This window comes from Equus caballus, chromosome 15 (genome assembly GCF_041296265.1).
Source record: "Equus caballus isolate H_3958 breed thoroughbred chromosome 15, TB-T2T, whole genome shotgun sequence".
Lineage (NCBI taxonomy): Eukaryota > Metazoa > Chordata > Mammalia > Perissodactyla > Equidae > Equus > Equus caballus.
In genome coordinates, this window is record NC_091698.1 from 12,618,582 (window position 1) to 12,642,011 (window position 23,430).

The 23,430-nt window shown below is 35.3% G+C and overlaps 1 protein-coding gene and 1 pseudogene across 1 annotated transcript; one reads left to right on the forward strand and one right to left on the reverse strand.

The window, feature by feature from the left end:
- OR2L57P (olfactory receptor family 2 subfamily L member 57, pseudogene) lies at window positions 8,970-9,909 on the forward strand (annotated as a pseudogene).
- LOC138917733 (olfactory receptor 2T29-like) lies at window positions 13,804-14,766 on the reverse strand. Its single transcript, XM_070235927.1, has one exon. It carries the CDS (start codon window positions 14,764-14,766, stop codon window positions 13,804-13,806), a length of 963 nt encoding a protein of 320 aa, XP_070092028.1.
- Window positions 14,767-23,430: the final 8,664 nt, after the last annotated feature.

The window sequence follows — 23,430 nt, forward strand, 5'->3', positions numbered from 1 at the left end:
TCTGACTTCTCAGTAGTAAATTTAGAGGCTAGAAGGGAGCAGCACAGTATATTGAAAGTGTTGAAAGGAGAAAACGTACAACCAAGAACACCATACCCCATGAATTTATCTTTCAAAACTGAAGGAGACATAAAGAGTTTTCCAGAGAAGCAAAACCTACAGGAGTTTGTCACCACTAAACCACCCTTAGACGAAATGCTAAAGGAATTTATTCAAGTGAAAAACAAAAGATGACAAATAGGAATAAGAAAATTATGAAAGGAAAAAAATCACTAGTAAAGGCAAATACACACTAAACGTAGTAGTTCAACCACCTATACAGCTAATATGAAGATCAAAAGACAAAAAGTACTAAAATTAACTATTTCCATGATAAGAGTATAAGGGATAAACTCACAAACAAAAGAGGTTAAATATGACATCAAAAACATAAAATGTTGGGGGAGGGGAGTAAGAATGCAGAGTTTTCCATAATAGGCCTATCTTAAGAGACCATCAATATAGGTTGCTATTTTTATAGGTAATTATGTATGAACCTCATCATAACCACAAACCAGAAACTTATAATAAATACTAAAACACTGAGAAGTAACCCAAATGTGATATGAAAGATATCCATCAAATCACAAGGGAAGAGAGCAAGAGGAGAAGAAAGGAACAGAGAACTATTACAACACTCAGAAAATAATGTAATAAAATGGCAAGAAGTATACACTTAACAATAACTATTTTAAATGGAAACGGGATAAATACTCCAAAAAGGGACATAAGGTGACTGAATGGATAAAAAATCAAGACCCATGTATATGAAGCATATAAAAGACACACTTCAAACCTAAAAACACTCTCAAACTGAAAGTGAAGAGATGGCAAAAGAAACACCATGGAAATGCTAATGAAAAAAAAACTGAGGTGGCAATATTTATAGCAGACAAAAGAGACTTTAAAACAAAAAAAATAACAGACAAAGAAGGGCAATACATAATGATAAAGGAAAAAATCCAACAAGAAGATATAATACTTATAAGCATATATGCACCGAACATAGCAGCACCTAAATATATAAAGCAATTATTAACAGACATAAAAGGAGAAATAGTAACACTAATAGTGAGGGACTTTAACACTCTACTTCAATTAATGGATAGATCATCTGAACAGAAGACCTATAAGGAAACATCGGGCATAAGCAACACATTAGATAGATGGACTTAGTAGATATATACAGAACATTCCATCCCAAAACCACAGAGCGCGCATTCTTTTCAAATGCAATGGGCACATTCTCCAGGATGGATCACATATTAACATGAAAGCAATGTCAATAAATTTAATATTTTAATAATACCAAGCATCTTTTTAAAAATTAATTTATTTTCGGATATACATCATAATATATTTTGAATTCTGTGTAGATTACATCATGTTCACCACCCAATAACTAATTACAGTTCATCCCTTCACATGTGAGCCTAATCACCCCCTTTGCCCTCCTCCCCCTCTCCCTATGGTAACCACCAATCCAATCTCCAATGCTATGTGTTTGTTTGTAGTTGTTTTTATCTTCTACTTATGATTGAGATCATACGGTATTTGACTTTCTTCCTCTGACTTATTTCATTCAGCATAATACCCTCAAGGGCCATCCATGTTGTCACAAATGGTTGGGTTTCGTTATTTCTTATGGGTGAGTAGTATTCTACCTTGTATAAATACCACATCTTCTTTATCCATTCGACCCTTGATGGGCACCTAGGTTGCTCCTATGTCTTGGCTATTGTGTATAATGCTGCAATGAACATAGGGATGCAAGTATCTTTAGGCCTTTGCATGTTCAAGTTCTCTGGACAAATACCCAGCAGTGGGATAGCTGGATCGTACGGTAGATCTATTCTTAATTTTCTAAGGATACTCCATAGTGCTTCCCATAGTGGCTGCACCAGTTGTGGTATTCAAAAAGACTCTGCTGAGACCAATGTCAGGGGCCAGTCCTGTGGTGTAGTGGCTAACTTCACATTCTCCACTTCAGCAGCCTGGGGGTTCGCAGGTTGGATCCTGGGTGTAGACCTAGCACCACTCATCAGGCCATGCTCTGGGGCCACCCCACATAAAGTAAAGGAAGATTGGCAACAGGTGTTAGCTCAGGGCCACTCTTCCTTACACACACAAAAAGACCAATGTCAAACAGCATATTGCCTATGTTTTCTTCCAGGGCTTTTATGGTCTCATGTCTTACATTAAAGGCTTTAATCCATTTTGAGATAATTTTCATGTATATTCTAAGATAATGTACATTCATTCTTTTTCATGTGGCTGTCCAATTTTTCTAACACCATTTATTGAAAAGACTGTCTGTTATCCATGGTATGTTCTTGGCTCCTTTGTCACAGATTAGTTATTCATAGTTGTTTGGTTTTATTTCTGAGTTTTGAATTCTGTTCCATTGATCTATGTGCTTGTTTCCCCCCCAAAATTGTGCTGTTTTGATGACTATAGCTTGCCAGTATATTTTGAATTCAGGGAGTGTGCTACTTCAAGCTTGGTTCTTTTCCCTCAGGATTGTTTCGGATATTCAAGATTTTTTGCTGTTTCATATGAATTTCAGGATTCTTTGTTCTACTGTGAAACATGTCGTTGGGTTCTGATTGGGATTGCACTCAATATGTAGATTGCTTTAAGAAATACGGGCATTTTAACCTTGTTGATTGTTCCAATCCAAGAGCAGGGAATATCTTTCCATTTCTATATGTCTTCTTTGATTTCTTTCCACAATGTGTTATGGTTTTCAGTGCATAGGTCTTTCATCTCCTTGGGTGAATTTATTCTGAGTTATTTTATTCATTTTTTGTGAATGTAAATGAGATTGTATTCTTGATCTCTCTTCCTGCTAGTTTCTTATCAGTGCATAGAAACACGACTGATTTTTACATGTTGATTTTGTACCTTGCAACGTTATTTGTTAAATATTTCTAATCGTTTTTTGTATATTCCTTATGATTTTCTATATAGAATCATGTTATCTTCAATATTGACTGTTTCATTTCTTTCTTTCCAATTTGGATCCATTTTATTTCCTTTTCTTGTTTAATTGCTATGGCTAGGACTTCAAATTCTATATTGAATAAGACTGACAAGGGAGGGCATCCTTGACTTTTTACTGTTCTTAAAGGGATGGCTTTCATTTTTTCACCATTGAGTATATGGCCTGTGGGTTTGTTATATATGGACTTTATCATGTTAAATTACTTTCCTTGTATAGCCATGTCATTCAGAGTTTTTATCTTAAGTGAATGCTGAATTCTGTCAAATGTTTTCTTTCTGTCTATTGAGGTGATCATGTGATTTCTATTCTCATTTTATTAATGCGATGTATCACATTGATTAACTTGTAGATGTTGAACTATCCCTGTGTCCCTGGAATAAATCCTACTTGATTGTGGTGTAAGATCCTTTTAATCTATGTTAGTATTGGCTTTGCTAATATTTTCTTAAGGATTTTTGCATCCATGTTCATCAGTGATATTGGCCTGTAATTTTCCTGTTTTGTGTTATCCTTGTCTGGTTTTGGTATCAGGATAATGTTGGTTTCATAAAATGAGTTTGAAAGTGTTCCATCCTGTTCAATTTTTGCAATATTTTGAGAAGGATGACTATTAAATCTTCTTTAAATATATGGTAGAATTCACCTCATCCTGGAGTCTGATACTTTGGGAAGTTTTTTTATTATAGTTTCAATATATTCACTTGTGATTGGCCTATTCATATTCTCTATTTCTTCTTGATTCAGTTTTGGGAGTTTGTATGATTCTAAGTATTTACCTACTTCTTACAGGTTATTCACTTTGTTGGTGCATAGCTTTACATAGTATTCTCTTATATTCCTTTGCATTTCTGTGGTATTTATGGTAATTTCTCCTCTTTTATTTCAGATTTTATTTCAGCCTTCTTTCTCTTTTACTTTGTGAGTATAGATAAAGGTTTGTCAGTTTTGTTTCCCTTTTCAAAGAATGAGCTTTTAGTTTGATTAATCACTTCTATTGTCTTTTTAGTGTATATTTCATTAATTTCTGATCTGATTTTTATTATTTTCTTCCTTATACTGACTTTGGGCTTTGTTTGTTCTTCTTTTCTAGTTATTTTAGGTAATTAGTAATGTTAGATGGTTTATTGGAGATTTTTCTTGTTTCTTCAGGCAGCCCTGCATTTCTATGTACTTTCCTTTTAGTACTGCTTTTGCTGCATCCCGTAAGTGTTGATATGCTATATTTTCTTTTTCTTTTTTTTTTTGTCTCCAACTGTTTTGCAACTTCTCCTCTGATTTCCTCATTCATCCAATGGTTGTTCAGTATCGTATTTTTAATCTCCACATATTTGTAAATTTTGTAGCTTTCTTCTTGTAGTTGATTTCTATTTTCATATCATTGTGATCAGTAAACAATCTTATGATATCAATCTTCTTGAATTTATTGAGACTTGTTTGTTTTCCCAACATAGAGTGTATCTTTGAGAATGTTCCATGTGTGCTTGAGAAGAATATGTATCTGCTGCTTTGGGATGGAATAGTCCATATGTATTTATTACGTCGATCCGGTCTAGTGTTTCATTTAAGGCCAGTGTTTTCTTGCTGACTTTCTATCTACACAATCTATCCATTGATGTAACTGGGATGCTAATGTCCCCTACTATTATAGTGTTGCTGTGAATTTCTCTCTTTAGTTCTGTTTAGTTGCTTTATATATTATGCTGTTCCTATTTTAGGTGAACATATATTAATAAATGTTATGTTATTCTTGTGGAATGTCTTTTTTATCATTGTTTAATGCCCATTTTTGTTTCTTTCTATCTTTTGTCTTGAAGTCTATTTTGTCTGATATAAGTATGGCTACACTTGCTTTCTTTTGGTTGCCATTTCTTGGGGTATCATCTTCTATCCCTTCACTCTGAGCTTGTGTTTGCCTGTATAGCTGAGATACGTTTCCTGGACATGGCATATTGTTGGCTCTTATATTTTAGTCCATCCAACCCTCTCTGTCTTTTGATTGGTAAATTTCATCCACTTACATTTAGAGTGATTATGGATATATGTGGGCTTAATAGTGTCATTTATCTTTTATTTTCTGGCTTTTCTATATTTCTATTCATTCATTTTCCCTGTATTTCTGTCTGCCACTTCGCTTTGGTGTTTTATGTGATGTGTTTCTCAGGTTCCTCTTTTTTATGTTCTGTGAGTCTGCTCTAATTTTTTATTTTATAGTTACCATAAAGTTTACATAAAAGATGCTATAAATGAGACAGTTTTTTCATGCTTATAGCATTTTTTTCTCCATTGACCTTTGTAGGTTCTGTCCTTTTATCTTCTCCTTCTATTTTTCTTGTCACAAGTTATCTCTTTTTGTATTGTAGGTTTCTTACAAAGTTAAGATAATTACAGTTATATTTGATGCTATCTTTCTCTCCAGACTTGATGTTATAATTGTTTACTAATCTCTTCTGATATATAGTATAATTTTGATTAAGTCCAATTAATCCTTATTTTTATCATTACACATGTTTTTGTGTCATATCTAGTAAAACATAACTAAACCCAATGTCATGAAATGTTTCCCCTTGGTTTTATTTTAAAATTTTATAGACTTTAGCTCTAAATTTTGCTCTTGGAACCATTTAAGTGAATTTATGTGTATGATGCCAAGTAATGGTATAATTTCATTATTTGCATGTAGATATTCAGTTTTCTCGCCAATGTTTGTTGAAAAGACACCCCCATTGGATGGTTTTCAGACCCTTGTCAAAAGTTATTTGACCACATAGGTGAAAGTGTTTCTTCTGGTGTCTCTATTTTATTGGTTTATTTGTATTTATGCCAATACTACACTTTTTTTGTTAATGTAGTTTTGTAGTAAGTTTTGAATTGGAAAGAGTTAGTTTTCTAATTCTTTTATAAGACTGTTTGGCTATTTGGGTACCTTGAGCTTCCATATGTATTTTAGGATGTATTTTTCTATTTCTGCAAAAAACCTGGTTGGGATTATGATAGGCATTTCATTGAATCTGAAGTTTGTTTATGGTAGTATTGTCATCTTAATAATATTAAGTTTTCCAATCCATTAACAAAGGATGTTTTTCTATTTATTTATCTCTTCTTCACTTTCTTTCAGCAATGTTTTTTGTTTCAGTGCACGAATTTTTTTGCCTTCCTTGTTAAGTTTATTCCTAAGTATTTTGTTGTTTTTGATGACATTGTAAATGTAATTTTTTTCTTAAATTCTTCTTAAGATCTTACATTATTAGTGTATAGAAACAGAACTGATTTCATACCTTGCAACTTTGCTGAATTTATTATTTCAACAGACTTTTTTGTGGACTTTTTAGAATTTTCTCCATATAAGATTCTGCTGTTTTTGAACCAAGATAGTTTTACTTCTTCCTACCAATTTGCATGTCTTTTTGTTTGTTTTTCATGCCTAATTGTTCTATTTAATCCATCAGTACTATGTTGACTAGAAGTGACAAAAGTGGGCATCCTTACTTGTTCTTGATCTTAGAGGAAAAGCTTTCAGTCTTTCACAATGAGTATAATGTTAGTTGTGAGGTAAATTTGTAACTGTGACATCAATTTTACATCACTTTAGTATCTTTTTCATGTAATGCAAGAATATGATTTCAGCAGCCACAGAGTAAAACTATGTTCCCGTAACCCACCCTTACAGATCCCCAAGGCAAATAATTCATATTGCTTTACCACCTTTATCCTCTATTTCCATGTATTTTCTGCCAATATACTTATCTTCTAATAATTAATAAACATCATATATCATCTTTTGACCACTGTGGATGGAGGCTTTCCTTCTCCACATACCACCACCTCCAGTTCTTTTTCCCTTTTCTCATCCTTTCAACATAGTTACATCTCACTTTGTACCTGGGGTGGCAAAGTTGAGAGCATTGTCCCATCTTCTAGTATATATTTCTATAATATAAAAGTATAAATTATTTTAAAACCTTATAATATTTTGGTTAATACTCCATATATAGTTTGTTTCATTATTATTGCTATTTTCTCTGTCAAGGTGCTTTTAGGGCCATAAATGTATTGGCAATATTGATAATTTTCAGAAAATGTTTCCACAAAGATATTTATAATTTTCAAGAAAATATATTTTAATAGAATATTTTTTATTTAGTTTTCTATATTCTGTACATGCTGTTGAATATGACAGATCATATATATATATATATATATATATATATATCAATTCCAAAAAATGTTTTCCATTGGTAATATTAACTCCATTATTATTTTGTTACGTCCATTTCTAGGAATGACAAAAAGCGTAGATTTGTTTCCCTATATTAATTCTCTAATTCTCTTAAACTTTCAAAATGGCAATGTTTTGATGCTGCTGTTGTTTTCTTTTACTTCTGGTAGATTTTTTTCACTTTGCCTTTCAAACGTTCACTTAATTTTTAAAATCAATTATTATGTTTTTTTAATTAGCAAAAGACTTTCTTGTTCCATGGTACTCATTTTTATATATCTAATAATATTTATATTGTGGATTAATAATGTTTCATATTTCTTTGAATATAGCAATCTTATTTCCTAAAAACGCACTCTCTTTCTGAATCTTCCCGACCACATATAACTCACTTTATATTTGTGCAGATTGCGTGTGAATAGGTATGTGGGTTTGTGTGTGTATGTATGCATATTTGTGAATCTTCCTCCTTCATGTTGGGAACTTCCTTAAAAGTCTGGTAACATTGGGCTTTAAAATAATATTTAAGACTGAAACATCACATACTGTGTGTATTTTCTTAACTTATAATGTCTCTTGATAATTCCTCCTCCTACTTCCATGAAGAAGACTCTCAAGGTGCCATTTCCTGTTTTCCATTTAAGTAACTGGCCATTTCTCTATCCAAATTCCTTATTTCCAACGTCCTGAACTATTTCATCTATCACTGTGTCTTTTGCTCACTTACTGTCATTTAATTTATAAAATATCTGTTTCTTTATTATCATAAGAATTGAGTTTTAAGAGGGAGAGACGACAAATATATGGACTTAAATTCACACACTTATCTAGACTTGGAAACAATATTAAATACAAGTAAACAAAAGGAAAAAATGAATGAGTAAGACAAAGTTTCATAAAGCAATGTATAATATTATATACATGTTAGAGAAACAGAGAACATGCTATTTGGAAGAGCTTGAGCAGAGTCGTGAGAGCTACAATGAATGTGTGTTTAGATGTTCCAGTAAAGCGTCTTCTTTAACTGCAGCATTTAGAACCTAAATGAGGAGGCAGAAGAGGATGACTTTCTGTAAGTGAACTGGACAATAAGGATTCATGCTACATTTCAGAACAAATGAAACAAATGATAATACCTGACTTCAGGAAAATTTGATTTGACTTTTACTTTGCCAAGTAGACTTAAGAAAGAAATATATCGCGTCAACATGAGCTGATAGGCTACTGTAGTTTTAGAGGTAAGTTTTAGGGCTTAAATATGATAGAAAAATCATCCTTTAAGGGTCATAAAAATTTATTGATACTAAAACTCTACAATGTATAAATTTACATAGATTTTCTATGCTTATGTTTTGAATACAACGTCTGATTTTGCTGAAATGTGAGTCTGTGTCGGACAGTAAAACATACTTATCCTAATAAAATAATAATTGAAATGTTTTTGAAATAATTTTAAAGATTTCTTGGAAAACTCTTTGGCAACAAATGTTTGCATATTCAAATTTTAATCTCTGGGTTGGAAAACAAGTTTTCTTTCTTCCAAAATCAGTTCTGTTCTTCATTGAAGAGATGTAGAATTTTAAATAATACACTGACTGCAATAACAAGTTAAAAATTATAGTTTTTTAAGGTTAGAAAGTTAATAGCTTATAGTTTTACACTTAACTTACTCTTGTGTTTCCCTCTAGGAAAAAAACATGTCAATGCCCCATGGAAAATTATAATCAAATATCCACTGATTTCATCTTATCGGGGTTGTTTCCACCATCAATAACTGGCCTGGTCCTCTTCATTCTCATTGTTCTCGTTTTCCTAATGGTTCTGCTTGGCAACTTGTCTGAGATCCTTCTCATCCTCCCAGACAGTCATCTCCACAGTCCTATGTATTTCCTAATTAGTCAGCTCTCCCTCATGGACCTGAACTACATCTCCACCATTGTCCCCAAAGTGGCTTCCAATTTTCTGTTTGGAAACAAGTCTATCTCCTTCATTGAATGTGGGATTCATAGCTTCCTCTTCTTGACTTTACCAATTGCAGAAGCACTGCTCTTGACATCTATGGCCTATAATCGTTATGTGGCTATTTGCTTTCCTCTCCACTATTCCATTCATATAAGCCAAAGAGTGTGTGTGATGATGATAATAGAATCTTGGATAATGGGCTCTATCAACTCCTGTGCCCACACCGCATATGTCTTCCATATCCCCTACTGTCTATTCAGGGCCATCGACCATTTCTTCTGTTATGTCCCAGCCATGTTGACTCTGGCCTGCCATGGATAACTGGGTTCATGAGTACACAGTGTTTATGAGCACCACCCTCTTTCTTGTGTTTCCTTTTATTGGAATTACATGTTCCTATGGTTGCGTTCTCCTTGCTGTCCACCTCATGCACTCAGCAGAAAGGAGGAAGAAGTTCTATTCCACCTGAAACACCCACCTGACTGTGATGACTTTCTATTATGCTCCCTTTGTTTACAATTATCTATGCCCAAGGTCCCCCCAATCTCCAATGGAGGACAAGATTCTGGCTGTCTTCTATACCATTGTGACCCCAATGCTCAACCCCATCATCTACAGCCTGAGAAACAAAGAGGTGATGGGGGCCCTAAGAAGAGTGATTCAAAGAATATGCACTGTGAAAATGTAGACAGAGTTTTTTGCTTATGTACCCAGGACCTGGTTATAAGTTCACTAATCATAAATAGTAAGTAAAAATATTTTATGCATAGGGTTCAAGTAGTAAAATTAATCTAGATCAGAAGAAAATCACTCATATCTGGACAAAACTAGCTTGTAAATACATGTAAAACTGATAACTCAAGGAGAATTTTCTTCTGAAAAGATTTCTATTATGAGTAGATTTCAACCCATCAATTTCAATATAAATCAATTTCTTGTAAATCTGAGTTTAATTTTAAGTGTAAATTTAATGTATGGTATTTTAATGATTCCTCTCAAATTTATGGTAATTTGTGGACTTTGTATAAGACATAGGAAATGGTTTTATATTTCAAATGCTTGTTTATTCATTTTATCATTGTATTTCAATTACATGTTAAAATGATGTTAGTTTTCTCTTTGGTTAATGATTTATTTTTGAAACTTCATACGAAAAGCATGTTCTTTTCCATCGATTATCTTTCATATTAATTTTTAAATTATCTGTACATCTTATTTAAAGTTCTAAGCCTGTGGACATTTTCTTTGCAATGTTGCTGATGAATTCTAATGACTTCCAATGCTGTATTACAATGACTATATGTGTACTTTTATTTACAACAATTTAGGACAAAGTTTACATCCTAAGTTCCCTAAGATTCCCTGTCCTAGAACTCTGGTGAGATAGTTAATAATTTTGCTAATGACACAAGGATGGTCTCTGGGATGGATGGATAAGTCAGACCCCGCTCCCATCATGGGTCATTGTTCCTGGCAGAAGAGATCATCCTCCCTTCTGTGCAGTGGCCACTTCTACCATTGATGCTCCATTTGCAGCTGCTGTTGACATCACTACCACCCATTTAGTTCCATGTCCCAACCCAGACAGTCCCTTTGCATCCTGTCATTCTTTGAGCACAGATGTGTGTGTGCACATGGGGAAGCCAGGTCAATTGCTCCATGTACATGCTTCCTGAGCCCACAAGTGCAGGTGCTATTGCTGGACCAAAACTGCATTCTAATGCTGCCATCTAGCCTAGCTCCCCTGCTCACATGCATACTCAGAGATAAAATTATTGAGAATTTTGAGATTTCAACAACAGAATATTAAATCAAGCAAAGTGTCTTTCTGAGTGTGAGACCCCATGCAAGCACACAGGCCACATTCCCATGAGGTCAGCCCTGAGAAGAGTAAAGTAAGTGAGTGGGAAGGGAATAGTATCATTCAAACCAGGAAAATGATGACAATATCTGCTGTTTGTGTCAGTTGTAGTCAATGTAAATATTCTGAGGGGGTATGGAAAGAAGGAAATAAGGCAATAAAAATTATGTTAAATGTGATTTTATATGCATCTAATTTTATTAAGCCCCATTTCCTGAGTCATCCATAGAAAAATTAATTTGAGTATCCTATTTTTTCAAACTTTTGAACAAATTTTAAAAAGCAGAATGCTTGTGAAAACAGTGCAAGCTTCTCTACCTAATCTTTGCTGCTTTACTTCTAAAATTGGCAAGAAGTCCAATCATAGTTCTTAATGTCCTTTAGAGAATGTAAAAACCCTGAGAGCCTCTTTTTCTGAGGTGTAAGTGATCTCAGGCCAAATACTGTTGGCATCATGAGCACAAACATGAACACATTCTGAAATGTGAAAACTGTAAACTACTTCAGTGCACAGCTCCTTGTTTGGCACTGTCAGCAAGTACACTTGAGTGCCAGAAACACTTCATCTTATTCTTTTATTTCTGGAACTGGGAAATTGTTCTTCCATGTCTAGGAATTCTGAGTATTATATACTGTATATAATTTCGATAAGAATTTCCAAGCTGCCCAGTTTTTTAAATCCTTATTAGTAGAGGCTATGGAAGATACACTGTAGGTTGGGGAAGAAACGTAAGTCTCAATAAATTGTATTTTGAACAATTTATTTGAAAAGTCATGCTTCTGAAAACATTTTTATCTTTTTTTTGTCTTTGCTTGAAACAGCAAAAATGTCATCTTTGGAAGAATATGGTTCCAGATCACATTTTGTTGGTTTGTTCCCCATGTCTCGGGTGTTGTAAGTGGAATCATCAAATGTGTGTATCATCATAGCTCAGAAAATTGAGGGGTACTTCTCATTTCTTTTAAACGTTAGAGAGTGCAAATTTTATTCATTCTGACTGCAACAAAATTAATGTAAACTGGTTTGCCAAAATTGTTTCCCCAAATACTGAAACATCCTTATTTTACAGTCATGAAGTAATTGAGTATGTCAAGAGGTAAAGGGAATTTGTACTGTTGAAACCACCTGATAATTCATAGGTTGACACAGCCAATTGGAAATTTGTAGACGTGCAACCGTGTGCAGTTTTATGTAACAGGTTCAACAAGGCACTGCTGACCCCAAATACTGCCATATGTCCCTTCTGGCATTTAGCCATGGTCCTTTCCACTTAGATCAACACCCTTCAGTTTATTGTTCTCACTCACCTGGTCTCCTTATCTCCAGTATTGGACTTTTCCAATTGATTACCACAATTTAACATTTCTCAAATGCAAGTCTGAACATTTTACTATTGTTTGCAAAACCTTGGGTCACAAAAGGACAGGAAACTAGGCTATAAGTTGAAGCAGGAAAGAAGTGCTATTGGAACACTTACATCTGTTTCTTGTCAAACATCTCACCTTTGCTCATACCCTACCTTTTCCATGGCATCATTTCCCTGAGCACAGCCCCCCTGCCCAGCTTAGTGTACTCATCTGACAACAATATTTGTCACCATTCAACACTCATCTCCAGGGTCTTCTCTCAGCCCCCTTGTTTGGCTGAATTTGCATGTCAAAGCTAGAGCTGATGTGTCCTAATGAGCTGTGCCCTTTCCACATGAGCATCAAAACAATCGATGTATTTTACTACAACAATTTGTACAAACTATGCCTACAATTCAAGTTCCTTGAGGACAGTAGCCATGCTTTATTATGAGTTTAAACTCATTTAGCTAGGAACTATTATTTTTATTATAACATAGCACAAGAAACGTTGGCTGAAGAAATAAAGAATTGAATGTTTGATGTTCTTCCTCTGCTTATTTGTTTAATAAGTTATGTATTTGAAATATCATCTCAGATACCACCTCATGAAGGGAAACTTCTCTAAATCCAGCTTACACATGGGGTTAATATTTTTCCCACAGTACCTTATATGGTCTTGGATACTCAGTCTACCACAAGTTACTAACAATCTCAGAGAGGTAAAACACTCACTAGATGCCTTCAAGATTGGACCATGAAGAACAACACAGCCTACCGTAAATGTGGGCAGATGACAGGATTGTCACAGTAATGATCAACCACATTAAAATGAGCATAATTTCTATGATACATCATTTAAATTGCCACCAAGCAGAAAGTAGGAACTCAAAGAAATGAGAAAGTCTGATACTTTACTCTTTATTTTTTATTAATTTCAAATTCACAGAAAAGTAACATGAATAATAATGGTGCAATTAACACTCAAATACCCTTTAACTATATTGGCCTATTAACATTATAACCCTTTGACTTCATCACTTTTTCTCTCTGTAACTCATCAGCTGCACATCTTATGATTTTTCTCTAAATATTTTCATTATATATTTCCTAAGAATATGAATATTCTCCCATAGAGTCACAGTGCAGTTATCAACTTCAGAAAATGTAATATTGATGTGATTGTATAAATATTTTCCATGCAGAAGGAGTATAAAAATGAAGAGCTTTCCAGTACAAGAAAACAATACCTTCAAAAGGGATGAATATAGGACAACACATCTTGTGTGATAATCTGAGGAACAACATTGGCATAAGGTCCTAAACTTCCGATGTGTAGAGAGAAGGAAAATAAACCATTAGTACCAAAATTTCCTACTTGATAGTTTCTTGAAAGACAGAGCCCACATTCAACATTTTCTTTAAAGCTCCTGTGACATCCTTATTCCTAATACTATAGATTAAAGGGTTTAGAACAGGAGTGATTATGGTGTGAAATACAGATACAACCATATCCTTCTCAGGTGTGTGGTAGGAGCTGGGGAACATGTAGGTGTAGACCGAAGCCCCATAAAAGAGGGTGACCACCATCATATGTGAAGAACAAGTGGTTAAGGCCTTCTTCCACCCCTCTGCTGAGTTCATCCTGTGGATGGTGAGGAGGATAAAAGTATAGGAGCTTGAAATGACTATCACCAGGATGAGGAGCATGAGTACACAGCACAGGTACATGAGCATCTCATAGAGAGAGGTATCTGAGCAGGAGAGCTTCATTAAAGCAGGGACCTCACAGGAGAAATGATGGATCTCCCGGGACCTGCAGAAGGGGAAGGTCATGGTGACAGGTGTGAGCATGAAGCCATCCACTGACCCTAGGAACCAGCAGCCAGACACCAAAAGGAGACATACCCTGTGGTTCATGAGAATAGGATAATGGAGTGGATGGCAGATGGCCACATAGCGATCATAGGCCATGGCAGCTAGAAGGAAACATTCTGAACCTACTAGTGACAGATAGAGAAACATTTGCATCTCACATTCAGGGGCTGAGATCTCATTCACACCCATGACCTGGTCCATCAGCATCTTGGGCACGGTGACAGAAATGTACATCATGTCCATGAGAGACAGTTGACTGATGCAAAAGTACATGGGGGTGTGGAGGTGGGCTTGAGAGTATACCAGAAGGATCAGGATGGTGTTTCCAAACAAGGTCGTCAGGAAAACCACAAAAATGACGACACAAAGCAGAACTGGGTGCTTGGATTGACTGACGAATCCCATCAGAATGAAATCTGACCATTTGGTGTTGTTGGCCACCAACATGGTGTTGTCCATGAGATTTCACCTAGATCACCAAGCTTTGGGAGCTTTGGGATTAATAGATTGGTAGAGCTTTGGGATTAATAGATTGTTCATGGGATATTATCAACAGAAATTAATGATTTGTGAGCTTGTGTTTCTGTGTCTGTGTGTGTGGGTGAGTGTACATGCCAACCCAATTGTGCTAACAGGAGGTGGTTCCAGGGATCTGTAGATTTGGCAATTGTAAGTTACCTGTAACTCAACAGTATTACCAGAAAATTAAGAATTTGCAACTGTAGGTGAAAAGAATCCTTCACTCATAGCAAGATTGCTGTAGTTCAAGGTCATGAGATTTTCTGATGATAGATAACGTTTATTATCAAGTGTGGAAATTTTCAAAAATCACTTCCCCATGCAAAAACAAAAAGCAAATCATTAAAAAAAAGATAAATCTCACCTCTTATTTCTAGAAAATTTTGTTGTAGAAGTCAGACTAGAAGCAACATCTCTGGTTTAAGGATCCAAGTGGGATCCTAAAAACTTGGGAAGGTATATTCCATATAAGAAAGTAACTGAAACATGATGTGGGTAAATACCATTCTGAAAGTTTGAACACCCTTTGCTTGTAGGATCAAACTATGCTGTGAGGGACTGTGGTTGTGTGAAATCACAGGAACAAGTCTGGCTTCTCACCAATAGCCAACTCTTAGATATTCTAGGGGCACCAAGTAAGGAGCCCAAACTCTGAGGCTGGACTGTGGCTGTGGGTCCACTTCATCCTCTACCCACCATCTCTCTGTCTATTCAATGAAAAAAGAAGATAATAATGTTTGACCTCAGATATGGTGAGAGTTAAATGAGGTAACATGTTGAAAGTGCTAGGACCATTACTAGTCGCAGATGAATAAGTGTATATACTGTAAGCTTACAGAATTGATATCTACAGTACTTACTGAGCAGAATCTATGTAAGAGATGGCTGTTACTATTATTGACATATGAGATTGTTACTCTGGTTCACCAATCTTAGTATCTATTTATACATATAAGAATTTGGAAAATGAAAAAGCAATCAACTGAATGGGAGAAAATATCTGCACATCATATATCTGATAAGGCATTAATAGTCAAAATATAAAAAGAAGTCATAAAACTCAATATCAAAAAAGTAACTAATCTTATTAAAAGATGGGTAGAGGATATGAATACATATTTTTCTAAAGAAGACATACAGATGGCCAACAGGTAGATGAAAAGATGCTCAACATCACTAATCATCAAGGAAATGCAAATAAAACGCACAATGAGATATCACTCCACACCTGTTAGAATGGCTATCACAAAAAAGACAAGAGATAACAAATGCTGGTGAGGATGTTGAGAAAAGAGAACCCCTGTGCACTATTGGTGATGATGTAAATTGGTGCAGCCATTATTGAAAAGACTATGGAGGTTTCTCAAAAAAATCCAAAGTAGAACTACCACAGATTCCAGCAATTCTACTTTTAGGTAATTTATCGGAAGAAAACAGAAATGCTAACTTGCAAAGATGCATATGCACCCCCTTGTTCATTGAAGCACTATTTTCAATAGTCAATATATGAAAACAACTTAAATATCCATGGATGGATGAATGGATAAAGAAAATATGGTATACATATATATTTATGTGTGTGTGTATATATGCATATAACACACACATCTATATATGCAATAAAATATTATTCAACCATAAAAATAATGAAATCTTTATATTTGCGACAACATGGATGGAACCTAAGGGCATTATGTAAGTGAAATACCTAGGATAGAAAAAGACGAATAACACATGATCTCATTTACGTGTGGAATGTTAAAAAAGAAAAGTAAGCTCATAGATTGGTGGTTACTAGAGGCAAAGGGTGGAGGTGGGCAAAATGGGTGAAGGGCGTCAAAAAAGTACAAACACAGTTATAAAATAAATAAGTCATGGGGATGTAATATACAGCATCGCCACTATTGTAAATAATAGTTAATAACACTATATTGTATATTTGGAAGTTGCAAATTAGATGTGAAATTTCCACAGTTTAAGGCTAGCTGTTTCAGTTACTCTAAGAAAAATATATATGTTCATTTTTTTAAATTCTTTGTTAGTCATATTTGCAGCCCCAATACTATCACCGAGCTTGAATGTGTTAAATGTTTTAAACAAATTTTTAGAATAAAGCATAAAAAAAGAAAACCTAACTCAAAAAAAGAATTTAATTTTAATTATTTCTGTAGTCCCAGACTATATACATGCATAGAAGACTTTATATAAATATATATAAACTCTACATAAATATGTATATCTGTATAAATATATAGAAATATGAAATATAAATAAATATGTAATACGTATTTCTCATTTTAACCCTGATTAAGGAGAAGTTTACGAAGAATCTCATCGCAGTTCTGTCTAGTACACGCTTCTCCAACTTCATCTCCTTAAAGCTCGTACCATTTGTTCTAAATTTCAGGGAGAAGGACTAGTGTTTAGAAGGTCATTGCTGTTTACAGAAGAGCGTGTCAGCTGGTTTCACAAATATAATCTGTTATATTGTCTATAGAAATCAACTTTTAATGGAAAATGAGATATAGAAAGGAAAATTAAACAAGACTGAGATATTTCTGACTCAATTTCCCTGTTTCCTCTTCTATTTGGCTGCTCACAGCCTATGTATGTGTTAGATGCTGGAGATGAATCAAAGAAAAGAATTAAACCTAGTTACAGATAAGGAGGTCACATCAGTCTTTTCAGGGAGAAATATTATATAAATATGATTTAAAGTAGTCTTAAAAGAGCTACAAAAATAAATAAGAAAGAACAATAGAAGCAAAATACGTTTGGCCTTTCTGAAGAAAATCAGTAATAGCTTTTTCTAACTTTTCTCTTACGGATATTAAACGTTTGCAGTTTTTCAATTTATGACATGTTAAGTGCTAAATTGTAAAAGTCCTTACAAACAAGAAGAATATTTGACACTTCTTTCTGAGAAGAGTTTAGAAATGGTTACGATACAGGCATATTTCAATTTCCAAGTTTCAAATACATTTTGTATTCTTGCAATAATTCCAAAGACCAATTACAGTATTCAACTTAGTAACAGTCCCATGTTCTGGGGTGCTGAAACATTAGACAGCAGTAAAAATGAATTTGATGTCAATATTAATATCCAACAAATCTGGGACACATAGCATTAAAAAATATAAGCTTGTCAAATTCCACCCCATGTGGCAGATGAAAGCTGAGCTCTGTGCAAATTTTAAAAACAGTCTAATAAACACAAAAAACACTTGCTGACTGAGTCTATGTTTGTTGTCATAGTGAAGCAAGGGCCAGCAAAGTGACTGGCACGTGTGTAGACCTCAAAGCTGTTTTTTGAGTGAATGGAGAGAGAGCAGGAGGGCTGATGGGGGTTCTGGGCAAACTTTTGTTGCATTTTCATAAATGGTGGTGACTGTGATCAAGTCACCCCAGCAGCCCACCTAGGACACCAGACAGACAGAGGAATACTGTCTACAAGGCAACTGGCCTCCCTGCTCATTCTTAATCTGCTCTATCCAATTCCTTGAGTTTAATGTAAACAGCTTAGTGCATACTTAACTCGAGGAATTATTAATAGTGATGGTAGAAGAATATTGAATCTTTATTTGAAGCTGATAGCATCTCAGCAATTGTGCTATTGCTTTAGCACATTTTATCTTCCTCGAGATCCATGAGGTACTTACACAACTCATTATGTGCCTTTACAGATAAAAAAAAAAGGGTTTCCAGGACATCTGCCTACTACCACACAACTAGGCTGATGGAGAACCCATGTCTCAGCTCAAGTGTGGGTCCCAGAGCCTGGATTGCTGCCTCAGCTCTCCAGGAACACAGTCCTCCCTGCACAGTCTACACTGTGGGTATTAACCACTCACTCTCTGTTTCATCTGGAAAACACAAATATGATTGAGACATTTATCTCAGTGTTCTGACTACCAGAAATAGTCCCCACTCAAAATAAAATAAGACCCTCTTTTCCTGTAAAATTTCAGTCTCAATAAAACAAAGTTATTGCCCAATAATATAAGAGCAATGCATATTCTTTTGCTCACAGATAATCAGAAATCAAAAACTGATTTATGAGTAAGTTGCAGAAGATAAGTGATATATAAAAGTGTAAAACATGCACATTTGTTTTTCTCTGTAAAAATAGATGATAGGAAAAAGATCAGGTAAATATTGTCAAGAATTAACAGAATGTGTCAGAAGCAGAACAGGTTAAAAACAATCGTTACCCTTTTGCTCCTGCGGTTCTGTCATCCTACCTGATTGAACTCAGCATCAGGTGATGCCACAATCCTCAACTAGATGAGCTGTGGGAGTGTGGCTGTCGTTAACGCTATAAAGAGAGAGGGTAGAGTGACATCATCTTTGGCTTTATTATGCCCATTAAAGGAGTGGATGAAAGTTTTCTGTTGATAAATCCCATGTGGGACTTCAAAAAAGAGTGCTATTAAGACAGCTAAAAAAGCTAATAAAAATGTCTGTTGCACTTTTGTGGTTTTCTTCTCATGTCTTTTTTCTTATGTCCTTTTATTGTATGCTAGAAATCTTAACCAATATTAGCAATAATCTCAAATCACACCTCACCAATAAAATCTTATCTATGAATTGTGTCTTATTTTATATACAGCCTTCGCCTTTTTCACTTTACAACACAGTTTTCTTGTATGCATGTATATGTCCTCATTTAATCTTCAAAGTTATTCTGTGGAGTATTGCTATTACTCTTCTCACCTTTCACAGATGCAGACTCTAAAACTCTTAGTCTAATTGGTGTATCAAAGACAGCACCACTAATCACTACTGTGACTGAGACTAAAACTGAGGTGGTCTCCTTTACACCTTTGTCTGGATCACTCTTCATTAGGTTACTTATTGTCCTCTTTCTTCTGTCACTCATTTGCAAGTATGTTGTCCTAACATTGCATTGCATTTTAGGGTACTTTTTTAAAATTTATATGTTGAATGCTAATTATATAAAAATATAAAAGCACAGAAGATTATCCCCTTAAAATTAAACCATAATGAAATTACCCAGACAAAAATCATGCCTTAAATGTTATGTCTTGCATTCAAACTACAAATATTTATGGAGTATATACCATGCACCAGGCAGTGGAGATAAACCAGGCAACAAGATAGAAGCAAAACCACCCGCATGGAACTTGCAGTCAAATTTCAGAACCTGTTTTGTATGTGTGTTGTGGAACTATGTTGATCATTTTCCCATGCCATCCTTTGTTCATGACATCCTTTGTCCAGATTGTGACTTCTGTTTGTAAGGCCCACACTTGCGGTCTGGAGCCAGCTGTGCCCTCCAGGGTTTCGGCTGCAGATGGTTCATCCAGACCCCTTTATCACTTGGTTTCCTATAAGTCGCTGAAAGTGCAGTCCCTTGGGAGCACAGAAGAGTGGGAGGAAGAAAGAAATTGCATCTTTTTTCCTGCTTCTGGTGATGGTCTCTGGTTGCTGCAACAGCTGTAGGCAGCTGAGGACTGTGCATCAGCTGTGGTATCCAGCACCCCAAAGGCAGTTTCAGTGGCATTGGTGGGATGCAGGCATCTGGATTGCAGTAGGGGAGGGTCCAAGAAGTAGCCCTAAGAGGGAGGGTCTCATCAGCTCAGGAGTGAGGGGGATGTGGGGCTCCAAGGTTGGTGAGGACTCCTGGTCCTTGGGTGACAACAGTCCCCTTCCTGCTTCCCCAGCCTTCTCTCCAGCCTTTTGCCACCTCTGCAACCAAAAGCCTGCATTAAACCTCTTCAATTTGAAATGTGTAAAATGTTTGCATATGACTGGACACGAAATAATGATGTTAATGTTCTATGAAATTAATTATACCTCAGTTACAATCCCCTCTAATATTGAATAGTGACATTGCATTCAGATTTCTAAATTATAAGTTTTGCTAAAATAAAAGTGCTTATGCAGAAAGCATTCTCTGAATGTGACTTTTCCTAAGAAAATTTACCGGAGGGTATATAAAGTTTCAAGTTTTTTCCTGCACAAAACTAAATTGCTTTTCCAAAAGATTCTTCAAATTATGCTTTGACCTCAAAATTCACCTGCACTAGCATTAAATAGTATGTGCCTTTTCGTCTCAGTCAATAGGAAAAAAAAATCCTTCTTTAACCTACCTTTCTAGATTATTAATGTTTATATGATTTTCGTATGTTTACCCTTGTAACTACTTATGTGAAATATGTTTATATCTTTTGTACATTTTTTCTATTGAAAGCTTTTCTTTATAAATATAAAAGTGTTTACATATTATTAATAGTGACTCTGTGAGTTGTATGGACTATAATATTTTTATTTCAGTCTTAATTTTGATATTTTATTCCATAAGAATTTTAAAAAATATTTAGTTCAATATATTAACTTTAATGATTTCTTTCAGCAACTTTGTGTTTAGAAAGTCCTCACACATTTTTGAATCATTAATATTTTCACCTTTACACATTTTTAAGAATGAGCTTGAGCAGATTTTTGGAAATTTAACTTCTAATGCAACAATAACTTATTGGGGGTGTGATATGAAATGGATTTCTAACATGATTGTTTGGAAGCAGAGACTAACTTAAAGTGCTAAATGATCCTTTTTTCACTCATTCATTCCAAAAATATTTATTAGTACCAGTTATGTTCCAACCACTCTTCTAGGTTCATAATGGTGAAAACAATGATTCTGCCCTCATACAGCTCATATTCTGGTGGTAAATGAAGACAATAAACTACTGTATGAACAATATTATTTCAGGTATTAATAACTACAATGAATAAAGCTAAAAGCAGGGTGAGAATCATGAGGGAATTTGTTTTATGCAGAATGTGAAATTTCATCAGATCCATCAATGAAACAGTGGAGTCAGCCATTAAACTTCTGGGCAGGGATGTTTAAGCAGAGGGAACAGGAAGAGTAAAGACCGTGAGACAGAATCTCACTTGCCATGTGTGATGAGCAACAAGAAGATCCATTACCACAGGTTATGGTGAGAAAGTTAGAGAAACTTAGAAAATCAGGTTACACATGTAGCCAAGAGGCAGGTCCTCCAGGATTGTGAGGAGCCTCAGAAGGAACAGAGATGATCAAGATTTGTTTAGCGAAATGGTTAAAAAATACATGTATAAAACTCAAAGAGTGAATATGCATTTGGAAAAGGAAAGAAAATCACAACCAATCAATGGTCTCTTTCTTCTATTATCTCTTAGGACGGTTTAGTAGACATGCTCACACTCTCTTTTGTCCTGACTGCAGCCTGGCTGGTCCTCCCCACCATAACATGCTACAACTCCCAGAAACTGCCAGCACTCACAAAGCCTCACAGAGTGCAGGGCCTCAGAGCTTTGACTCTCCTGCCTCTTGGTAAATCCCACTCTGAGATGTCACTGGAGGATTGAGAGAGAGGAAGGACATGATAGGACTTAGGTGCAGAAGCATCACTGAAGGCTTAATGGAGAAAAATGTCCAGGGAGCAAGAATGCAGAGAGTGGTTAGAGTGAGTCCTGGTGAGAGACGTGGTGGCTGAGTGAAGGGGTGGTGATGTTAGGTTGAAATGCTATCGATGCACTCAGGACACTGGGGCTGGGCACTCTGGAGAGGAAACTTAGAACTGAGTTTGAGACTCAAATTTCCAAATAGACATGTGCATGGAAATGAGGCAAGGCCACTGGGTGCCTGAGTCAGGAGTTCAAAGGAGAGGACAGAGCTGAGGTCATGGTTTAGGGGATGAGCAATGTATGGAAGAAGCAATGGGATTGCGTGAGAAGGGATAGTGGGTGTATTACACCAGAAACCGGTGTAGATGTGGTTAAATTTCCATCTCACCTTTTCTTTTCCAATCACTTCATGCCAAATGCCTTTAAAAATATCGTGTTTTATTGATGTTGTTCATGAGAATTTTTAACATCTAGTGGAACAATTCTCCTTGTTATCCCTATATTCACATTCAAAATTGGCAATTTCTAGCCTGTTTGTTTCTTTAAGTTGATCTTTTAAATCTCTCGGTCAAGTTCAGAAGATGTAATAGAATATATTTTTTTTCTTTCTTTTTTTTTCTTTTTGAGGAAGACTAGTCCTGATCTAACATCTGCCACCTATCCCCCTCTTTTCTGCTGAGGAAGGTTGGCCCTGAGCTAACTTCTGTGGTCATCTGCCTCCATCTTATATGTGGGCTGCCTGACACAGAATGCTCTGATAAGCAGTGCATAGGTCTACACCTGGGATCCGAAAAGGCAAACCACAGGCCACCAAAGAGGGACATGCAAACTTAATCACTGCACCACTGGACCAGCCCCAAAGATCTAATAGAATTTTTATTAGAATTAATTACAAGAAATACTTAAGAAGGATTAATATTGTTAAACTGTTGAGGATTTTAATCTAGAAATATGGTTGTCTTCACAGGTTATTCAAATGGTTAGAAGCTAAACCTAACTTTTAAAAAATTTTTTCCTAAAATTCTTCAATAGTAATTGTTGAGATTATCCCGGAATATTTCAAGATGTTTGTTTTATGAGCAGTTTGAAAAGAATATTTTCCCATTTGTAAATACTTAAGCATTAATAGTGACAGAATAGCTATTGATCTTTATGTAACTTCATGGCTCTGTATTTTTAAAATCTGCT